This window comes from Pseudoliparis swirei, chromosome 18, assembly GCF_029220125.1.
Source record: "Pseudoliparis swirei isolate HS2019 ecotype Mariana Trench chromosome 18, NWPU_hadal_v1, whole genome shotgun sequence".
Lineage (NCBI taxonomy): Eukaryota > Metazoa > Chordata > Actinopteri > Perciformes > Liparidae > Pseudoliparis > Pseudoliparis swirei.
The window spans coordinates 13,048,144-13,058,520 of NC_079405.1; the positions used below are offsets into that span (position 1 = coordinate 13,048,144).

At 44.6% G+C, this 10,377-nt stretch overlaps 2 protein-coding genes across 4 annotated transcripts; one reads left to right on the top strand and one right to left on the bottom strand.

Annotated features, from left to right (window-relative positions):
* The first annotated feature begins 474 nt into the window (after positions 1–474).
* On the top strand, positions 475–6,992 carry slc45a1 (solute carrier family 45 member 1). Of its 3 annotated transcripts, none has more exons than XM_056437602.1 (10): positions 475–612; positions 1,233–1,673; positions 1,800–1,892; positions 2,371–2,595; positions 2,722–3,593; positions 3,689–3,842; positions 3,950–4,126; positions 4,250–4,455; positions 4,936–5,161; positions 6,312–6,992. In XM_056437602.1, the coding sequence occupies exons 2-10, from the start codon at positions 1,253–1,255 to the stop codon at positions 6,338–6,340; spliced, it is 2,403 nt and encodes an 800-aa protein (XP_056293577.1). In that variant the 5' UTR covers positions 475–612; positions 1,233–1,252; the 3' UTR covers positions 6,341–6,992. The 3 variants fall into 3 exon arrangements, with proteins under 3 accessions (XP_056293577.1, XP_056293578.1, XP_056293576.1); XM_056437603.1 differs by having other exon boundaries at positions 4,936–5,058; XM_056437601.1 differs by lacking the exon at positions 6,312–6,992 and having other exon boundaries at positions 4,936–5,781.
* A 314-nt stretch (positions 6,993–7,306) lies between these two features.
* On the bottom strand, positions 7,307–10,020 carry si:ch211-222l21.1 (parathymosin). Its single transcript, XM_056437727.1, has 5 exons — positions 9,825–10,020; positions 9,043–9,201; positions 8,582–8,642; positions 8,297–8,370; positions 7,307–8,199 (listed from the first exon to the last, which is right to left on the bottom strand). The coding sequence occupies exons 1-5, from the start codon at positions 9,873–9,875 to the stop codon at positions 8,128–8,130; spliced, it is 417 nt and encodes a 138-aa protein (XP_056293702.1). The 5' UTR covers positions 9,876–10,020; the 3' UTR covers positions 7,307–8,127.
* Positions 10,021–10,377: the final 357 nt, after the last annotated feature.

Below are 10,377 nucleotides of genomic sequence, written 5' to 3' on the forward strand. Positions count from 1 at the left end.
AATATAAAATAAACGTGTGGAGGTTTGAACAAGCTCAGCACGAGTTGGTAATAACTGACCCACCAGGGTTTATTGTGCTAAACACCTGAAGACCCTCTTGCATATACGCTGTTTGTTATGGGGACATTTCCCCAATAAATGAAACATGTGTTTTCGGTTTATAAACTAAAGGTTTCACTGATAGATTATAAAATGCTTGAAAGAGCAGTATATCTGAGTTCCTTTTTACAAAACAACAAATAATCAGTCAATAATTAAAATGTACTGACTATTATCAGTAATTGAGTACACTATATTCAAGTAGATGTGGAGATGTTCAGACAGCGGGTTTTTTCACTGGTGACTATCCGCGTTGCTGATGTTGCAGGGAGGGACGTGACGTCACGGGAGAGACCGGGAGGAAGAGGCGAAGGAGGCGATGAGAAGAGGGGGAAGGAAAAGGTACAGATGAGCGAGCCGGGGGATGACTGCATGCTAAGGAGAACAACACAAAACGAAAGAAAAAAAACAGCAATCATGACTCCCTTAATTTATCCTTCGTTCTTTTACAAATCATATTGCCGGCTCTGTTTACCTAGTATGGTGCAATAAATGACGAGCCTCCCCGACAAGGTAATTATCATCTTTCACGTTTCAATGTGCACGCCTGCATCATCTTCTCACACAGTTAAGTCGATCGTGTGGTCTTCACATTAAGGATCACATGTCAACTCGGGGATCATATCGAGTATCATTCGAAGACAAAGGGAAAGGGGGGAGATCAATCGATCGGCTACCTGGCTACACATGTATTGTTCAAATGTTTAGGTTCAATATGAGGGATAGTGAAAAGCTATCCTAGTAACTGCCTTGAAAGACATCATTGTGAGCCCCAGCGGGTCAATTAAATCCGATTTGAGCTTCCTCCGTGGAATATTAAAATGGAAACAGCTTCTTGAGAGCGGTGCCGCATACTACCCGGCTGTACTCAGCCACGCCGAGCACATGGGTTTTTGCGCACATCACTAACATGCGCATTGGTTGCAGTGCGTCGTGCCCATCATTGCTGTGCCATCACCGCTGTCTGCTGATGACTGCAGTGTAACCATCCACCACATAGCCATCCGCAGCATTCAGTTACTCACATGACCAACGTGATACGTTATGGTGATCTTGAATGACCTCTAAAGTGTAAAAACCCACCCATACAAGTCTAAAGTTAACAACGTGTGTCACCCTTGTATATGCTGCAGTGTAAACTGGCTTGAGAGAGATGTCATCTCCGGGCATGGGCACCCCCAGTGACCCCCTCTTGGCCAGTCCAGGAGGGAGGTTATCCACAGCTCAGGAAGGTCTCTGGAGGAGCTCACTATCCAAAACCGTCAGTTTCCCAACGTCCACCACCCGGCACCTCAGTCACCGAGCCAATAACTTCCAAAGACAGCCAAAGCGCCGGAAGCTGATAGGACCTTCACCGCCTCCGCCACCGAACACACCCTGCCCCCTGGACCAGCTGGACCTCAGTGAGATTCCCCCCAGGCGTACCTTCCAAGAGCTGGTCTGCAATGGCTGCATCCTCTTTGGAATTGAATTCAGCTATGCCATGGAAACGGCTTATGTGACTCCTGTGCTTCTACAGATGGGCTTGCCTGATCAATTCTACAGCTTGGTGTGGTTTATTAGCCCCATTCTGGGTAAGTGAACAGAAAGGCAAAATGGGCACCCGTTGGGACTGATATATGATATCTTGTGATTTTGAGCAGCAATGATTTTGTTCTTTACTTAAGACTTTAACTCCATCCTCCGTCTTTGGTTTGAAGGATTCCTTGTTCAGCCTCTCCTCGGAGCGTGGAGTGATCGTTGTACATCCCGGTTTGGGCGAAGGAGACCTTTTATTTTTGCCTTGGCTCTAGGTAAGAACAGTTTGGGGCCTTGTAAATACAATACTAAATATCAGTATGTATGTAAGTATAAATTGTGCAAAGACTTAAGAGACATAGTAATTGTCAAAGCTGATGCAACAGAGGTTAAGATATCCTCACTTTTAGTCCATATTGTAACATAAAAACACAGGATTATATGCTTCTTCAAATGCAAATCAATACATGTTTTTTGTTTGACCTTTCCTGCCTGGTTATTGCAAAAGTCTCCCAAACTCCACAGCCCTGTTACAGCTTTACTATAAAAGATGTTCAGTTTTTAAGGCCACACCGAGATACCTCAAAGATGTCCCATGAATGTTTTACAAAGCTCCTCCAGAGCACCAGAAGACACGATACAACTGCTACGCCCTACTCTCCATGCTAGTAAATGACTGTAAACTCAGAGTAAGGTAGATTAACTCTTACCCTTAGAAGGATTTCACTTGAACTGTACTTTCCTCCTTCTTAGGCGCTCTGTTTGGTCTAACTCTGGTGCTGAACGGACGGGACATTGGAGGTGCGCTTGCTGATACCGAATCAAACCACAAGTGGGGAATCATCCTGACGGTGTGTGGTGTGGTCCTGATGGACTTCAGCGCGGATTCAGCAGACAACCCGAGCCATGCCTACATGATGGACGTGTGCAGCCCAGAGGACCAGGATCGGGGGCTGAACATCCATGCACTACTGGCAGGTAAGAAAACCCACACTTACTGGTTCACTACACAGTGGAATTAATAACTTATATTCATTGGAATGTGGAGAAAATAGACGTAAGCAATTAAGACATTACCAATGTGTTTGGTTTCTTGCCCTGCAGGACTAGGAGGTGGATTTGGCTACATTGTGGGTGGCATCAACTGGGACAAGACACAATTTGGAAGGGCGTTGGGAGGTCAACTGCGGGTCATATTCCTGTTTTCGAGTATCACCTTGGTGTTCGCCACAGCCATGACTCTGATGAGTATCCCCGAACGGCGACTACCAAAGAACAAAAACTCCAGCAAAGCTCATCTAAAAAGCCCCAGCCTCCCTCTTCCTCCCTCTCCTCCTGTTCCCCCAGCTTTGGGACTAGATGAGGAAGATGAGGAAGGTCTTTACAGCTACAATTTCTCAAAGTCTCACCCATATTACTCTGACCCTCTTGCCCATTCTTACAGTGCCAATGCAAGGCTCTGTGCTGGTCTCACGAGCCCCATATCACCGCTGAGCCCCCTCACTCCGAAATATGGCAGCTTTATAAGCCGGGACAACTCGCTCACTGGCATCAATGACTTTGCCTCTTCGTTAGGAGCCTCCTATATAGACAGTGTGCTCATAGACTGCTACACTGGTCAGCAGACACCACAGGCCCTGGCCTCCAACCCCACCACTGTGCCCCTGCCTCCAGGGGACTCTCCTCCTCCTGATGAGTCCACACAGGGAGCAGGCAGCCATCCCGCAGGACAGACCCAGGCCGACGTGGGGTCTCATCCAGCTGGGGCAGCTCCGGATGCAGATGCGCCACAGGCTGAGGGAGAAGTACAATCTCAGGCCACAGCTGGGGCTCAGCCTGGTGCAGGGTCACACCAGGGCTCTTCTGCTGGTATCCTGAAGCGACCCCAGAGTCTTGCACTAATGGAGGACCCCATTGCAACCCAGATTGTTGGGCTGGAGAACGGCCGCAGGAGAACAGTGACCTTCAGCCAGCAGGTCCAGACACATATTCAAGATATTATAGACTCTGTTTAGTCAGTAGAAACCTCTACAGCATTTTAAAACACTGTGTCTTTCTTTTTCTGATGAAGGTTGCAAACATCTTGCTGAACGGGGTGCGCTATGAGAGTGACCTGACTGAGAATGTGAATAATGGAGAGTCGCAATTGTCAATACGGCTGCTGTGTGTAGCCATCTACAGGATGCCTCCCTCTCTGCGGAGTTTATGCACTAATCATTTCCTGGGTGAGAATTCTCACTATTTATACGTTGTTGCACATAAAACCCTGCGACACTGGAAAAACTGTCTGGCTTAAATATGAACTGAGCTGATACTCATTGTCTCTGTCTAGGCTGGCTGTCCTTTGAAGGCATGCTGCTCTTCTACACTGACTTCATGGGGGAGGTTGTGTTTAAAGGAGACCCCAAAGCACCCCATGACTCTGAGGCTTACCAACGGTACAATGCTGGTGTTAACATGGGCTGCTGGGGAATGTGCATCTATGCATTCAGTGCTGCTTTCTACTCAGGTAAGATACACTCGCATTCACGACGCGTATGTGTTATTAGTGCCATTCACGCGTCGTTGTTTCCTTGGTAAACCTGACATGTGTGCCTTCTGTTTCTCTCTGCGATTCTTCTTCAACTTTCAGCCATATTAGAGAAACTGGAGGAGCGTTTCTCTCTTCGCACTCTATATTTCTTTGCCTACCTGGTGTTTGGTTTGGGCACCGGCCTGGCAACACTGTCCACCAACCTCTACGTGGTACTCTCTCTCTGTGTCACCTATGGGGTGCTCTTCTCCTCTCTATGCACGCTGCCTTACTCTCTGCTGTGTGAATACTACCAGAGCCCTCAGGTCAGTATCTAGATATGGAGCTTTATGATATTATACTTACTTTGAGGAATAGTTAAAGATTTGGGGAAATAAGCAAACTTATAAGCATTTTTGTTCAGAGTTAGATGAGAAGATCCATCCCACTCACATGTTTGTACAGGACATATGAAGCCAGAGGCAGCAGCAGGTTAGCGAAAAGACTGTGTTTTGTAAAAAATAAATAGAAAAGTGTAACAATGATGCTTTATTTGCCTGACTATTTTAGATATATAGAAGTACTAGTCGCCAGATTTGTGTCCCCTTTCAGTCCCTATTTGCAGTGTAAATGTAAATTAGCCATATATAGAGCACAGGCATGAGCGGTGTCAATCTTCTCATTTAAATCTCAGCACAAACATGTAAAATTGTATGTCCCAAAAATGTTTACCTATTCCTTTAGCTCTGAAGTGATTTATGGTGCACTTCAGAGATTGATTATCATTGTTTGCATATGTTCCTCAGTTTTGTGGCTCGTCAGAGGAAGGGACCAAACGAGGGATGGGGGTGGACATCTCTCTGCTGAGCTGCCAGTATTTCCTGGCACAGATCCTGGTCTCTGTGGCGATGGGACCTCTGACCTCACTGGTGGGTGGGGCCCAGGGAGTGATGTACTTTGCAAGCCTGATGTCATTCGTGGGCTGCCTGTACTCCTCTCTCTGCGTGGTTTACCACCTGCCCCCCCCTGAGGGTGAGCCCCCCGATAGCGAGACCCAGCCACTATTGGTGCACATTTAGAAAAGTCTCTCAATTTACTTTACCTCACACACGCAGACCCAACGGGCACGCGCTTCCACGCTGTCGCGTGAGTGTGTTGACCTTCACAGCAGTCATAGGACTAACACACTGCACATCCTGCTGCACATTGTACAGCACAATTCCAAATATCATTTCACACCAATCGGCACCGCTCTACTCAGAGCTAGACAGACAGACAGACATTGGCCACTGCTCTAATACGTGTATACATGACATACATTTTATTTTTACTTTTGCAAACGTGTGATCTTTTTGAATGCAGTGTGCGATAAATGGGTGTGAGAGAGAGCGTGTGAGCGTGAGTGACCTCCTTGAGGACATCTAAGCCTTCGCAGTTCTTCTGTTTGATTCTTTGCTGTAAAATCTTGTTCAATCTTTTCTTGCTTGTTTTTGTTTAGCATAGAAATGTTGGTCACTATATACAAGCTAACCACAGCTTTCCTCCTCTTTTTCTCCCTTTTATCAGTTGCCTAGCGTCTGCATGAGCTGCAATGTAATTCTAAAAACCTTTTTTTGTATTCTTTTGTTTGGTTATACAGCCAAGGGAATGTCTACCTGCCTGTTTCTCTGAGTTAGAATATTTGCATCACACGAATCAATGAGCTGCCAGTCTCCACTCACACTCACCGTTAATGCACCTTCATTAATTCAAGAGCTCTTTAATTTAGCAAACACATACCTAATATTTACTAGAAGCTTAAAAAAAAGGCATAATCACTGTAACAGTCTTGAAGAGCTTCACATTGTTCACAGCAAATAAAAAACACACTTCCCACAAAACGCAATCATTGTGAGACCTACTAGTGTGCTATCCCCACATTTCACACGTTGGTGCTGTTTGACTCGTAATCAGGTCCCAAGTATGAGTTCATTGTCGATTAAGTACTTAATTAGCATCTAGGCATGACTATTAAGGATGACATACGTACACACGCTCGTACACAAACTTTCAAGAACACAGAGAAATGTGTGCTGGTGGCACATTGTGTCTGGCCCCCACTAAGCCACGGTCCAGCCGTGAGCTGTCACCCGACTCCTGGCCCTGCCGTTGTAATAATGACAGTGATTCTTGTCATTATCAGGAAGAGGAGAAGTTGAAACTGGGGTGTGAATCAGCATTCGGTCGGAAACCGAACAAAACAGAAGAACAGCAAACAGGGAGAAGACTCATGTGAACAATGGGTAACCCTGGAGGTGGACAACATTGAAGGAAGACTGTGGGCGTGCATAGAGCCGGCAGCAAGTGTTTAACGTCATCATTAGGGAGCATGCTTAAGCGCCACCACACTCGGACCACCAACTCAGTAAAGTCATTCTATGACGTTGTTTCCATCCTAAAGAAGCCATCTTCATCCGCAAAAGCATCTGTTGTGCCAGGGCAAACGGTATGCGTTGCCCGCCTCAACACAGGCACCATGTCAGACTTCAGGGCTTTAAACAAAAGGTCAACGTAAGAGTATAACCATTGTGATCCGTTTCATTGATTGGCACTCACACTGAATACTCCAACATTAAAGTGCCAGTCTTCATTGCTGCCTCAACAGAATGTCAATTGCCTACGATTTAAGCCTCCTGGACTGATGGATGCACACCACGCTAACGTTTCTGAGGGAACAGTCACTGTATGGATCATGCGTTGCAGCTTGCTGAAGAAATAAAACCCAGCAGCTGTGCTATATGGTACCACCTATTGCTCAATATTAGTGTTTATGTAAAAGCTTTTATTCAGGGTTCAGTTAAAACTAAAATTGATAATTTTGCCATTTGTCTCCTGTGTCAGTTATTGTTTTGAACTGATAACCGTAAACACCCATAATAGTTATCCCCCAAGCTGATTTCAGAAATGAGCTGCAATATTTGAGTACACCACAAGGGGGAGCCAGCAGACAAGAGTGAAATCCATTTTGTGCACCCTTTCCCATTACCAAGTGAATTAGATTATTCCTGTGCCTTCCTGCATCTAAGCCAGCCATTTTCCATGTTCAGACAAATTAGGTCAAGTGACATCACCTACTTATAAAACCATGCTTTTAAGAAGCATTGATTATCAAGTAACACACATTCATACAAAAAAAGATATACTTTTAAGTAAAAAGACAATTTATTTGTTGATCAGAATATACAAAGCCGTGGCTGAAGTAACCGAATGTCATTCTGGTTCAGAACAAGGCAGTTTTAGACGCAAAACTGGGCTACCCAGCCATAACATAAAACTCATTGAAATTGTAAGAAAAATAAAAGTAGAAATGGTACAAACTTGCATGGAATGCATACAGAACAAGTGACCAAAGCGTTAAGATTTAAGAGGGGTTAATTAACATTGCAAAATCCTGCCTCCATACAACAAGGTCAAGAAATCTTATCATGGAGGCATAAGACAGAGCCCCTTTATTTATTTGCACCATCTGTTATGTTAACCAGGCAGCCAGGCCAAGGATTAACAAGCAGCTCAACAACAACAAAATATGCCTCAACTAATAATGCTAACAACTGTCCATTAGCCCCTGCTTAAAACTTATCTTTGGTCCTTACGTGAATCTGAGGTCAAAATGAGCCATGGAGTTGAGCAGCTGCCTGTACGTATGAATCATCTGGTCAGCACTGACAACAGAGATTGTGCTTCTATCATACCGATATAAAACCTCAAGAAATGAAAAAATTATCTCATGGTGTGGCCCAATTTGTACAAGTTAAAAAAAAGCTCATTTTAAAGACCAATAAATAACATTTCATAAAAAAAGGATGCAGGGCCACTATGTTTCAGGACTCCAGTGCAATGTGATAACATGGGAGCAAACAAAAAAATGATTCTCAAACGGTACAGAAAGCACAAGCTCTACAACACGATGTTGACCAGGCTGGTGGGACAGAGCCGCAAACAAGGAGCAGGGCAGATACCTAAGCCTTCACTTCTGCTTCTTTTGAATCTCCATTTTTCTCTGTCTTCTGCTTTTTTGTCTCCACCGTTTCCTATTTAAAAAAGGGAAACATTAAATGCATTAGCAAAGTTCACAAAATGTCAACACATTTGATTATAATTGTATATTGCAGCGTGGTGACAACCCACCTCTTCCTCTTCAGCTGCACGCTTCACAGGCGGTGCGTCAGTCTCCTCAGCAGGGGGCGCCTCCTCTGCAGCTCCTGTAAGCACAGTTTGTCACATCAGAAAATACATCCCTCACGTTGTGTAACTAAGACAAAATTCATGGAAAAAATAATTGACCTTAAGGCCACACAAGGTGGCGGCATTTATGAGCAAATCCAAAACAACAAAGAGAAACACTTAGAGACTTTCAAACAGTTGTTTTAAGTCTATTCCTGAAAACAGAAAGACTCCTTTATGAGAACATACCATCTCCATTCTTGTGTTTCTCCTCTCCTTTCTCCACTTTGTCGCTGTGATCAGCACCATTCTGAATGAAGAGAGGGAGATGTCAGTCCACATAAAACATTACAATTCAGAATGTGGCTATTAATAAATGTACAATTTTGAACAGAGGAAAATAAAATCTAAACATGGAATCCCAAGCATATTTTGAAATAATCCTCTTAGCCATACAGACCCCTGGGGGGACACTTAAAAAGGCATGTGTGAGGAGCCCTTACTCCCCAGAGGATTAGCTACAAAGCTAAACTAGAGACACCAATTGAAACGTCCAAACGCTTGCTAGCTAACATCTGTGCCATTTTACAACCCAAACAAAGCAGTGTGAAGAGCAGCTGAACAGGAAGGGGAGGCGGGTGCAGCGACACCTGCATGATGAGGGGTGCTAAGACAAAAGGCCACGAGGCTGGTCCTAGTCTCCAACTCACTGTGCCATTGGCAGGTGCGTCCCCGTTGTCGGTCTTATTTTTCTCCCCCTCCTCCTCCTCCTCCTCCTCCTCCTCGTCGTCGTCGTCCTCCTCCCCCTCCTCTTTCACCTCCTCCTTCTCCTCCTCCTTCTTCTTCACTTCTTTCTTCTCCTTTAGCTCCTACAAAATAAAAGCACGGCTCTTGATCAATGTGACGGTTTAGCAAAGAGTTTATTCTGAAGTGCCTCACGTTCTCACCACGTCTGGTTTGAATGAGAACGCTGGTTTACCATATTTGGGATAAAGTCTAATTCAGACAAGACCATGTTAGACATAATTAGTGACAATGCTGGAGGTTTTCGTCCCAACCCGTAATGCAGCGTTAACCGAAGTGTGGCTTCCCGCCCACAGCAGCAGCTCCGCTTCACGAGCGCTAGTTTCTACCTGACCGCTTTGTCTGCTCAAGATTTTCTTTTTAGCGACCCACATCACATAAGTTTGAGTTTCAAGACAATATTTTAGCTGTACACGGTGTAGAAAACACATTTTCACCTCTGCGGTGAACGGTAGTTGACGAGTTACCATTCAAGAGTAATTTAGTTAGGTAATTTACATTTTTTTTGCTCTATTACTGTTAACTTAAAATTAAGTAACGTTAATGTTTCTGCCGCAGCCGCCCACGACTGTTTGAAAACCAGCAAACAATTGTAAACACAAATAATACAACAACTTCAAAAAGTTCAAAAAATCTTTTAACACGACAATTCAACCGAAAGAAGAAAAAAAACCCGAATGAAACGCACCTTGGCTGTAACCTCTGCAGTTGCGGTTTTGTCAACAGCTGTGTCGGCCATGGCTAATTTTCTAAATTAATTTAGATAATTATATTCCTGTTATGAAAAAATAGATATATTTTTAATTTCTTGGCTCTTTGCCTTCGTGTGGATAGTCCAAAGGCGCCGAGAGAGAAATGATGTCTGCCTGTCTCCGCTTTTCTCTCCAGCTCGTTGAAAATCCACTCTTGTTGGATACAGCGGGTCGATCCCGCACACAATTGGACGATGTCTGCTACCGGAGTGTTTGATTGGACGGAAATCCTGTCAATCTTGAAAAGGTATCCCGCCTACTGGCTATCTCGTCGCTGATTGGTCAATTGTATTAAAGCTCCGGACTAAGGCATCAGACTTCGTTCTCTACTACAAATCAGTCTGTTACGGTTGATTTTGTTGTGCCTAAAATGTTCGAAATGGATGCAAGTGACCCGTTGTTCAAGTATTGATAAACCACGAAAGTCCACCCACAGCTGAATATTGAATCAAGTAGATGGAGTGAAAAAGTTTCTCAACATATGCCCAC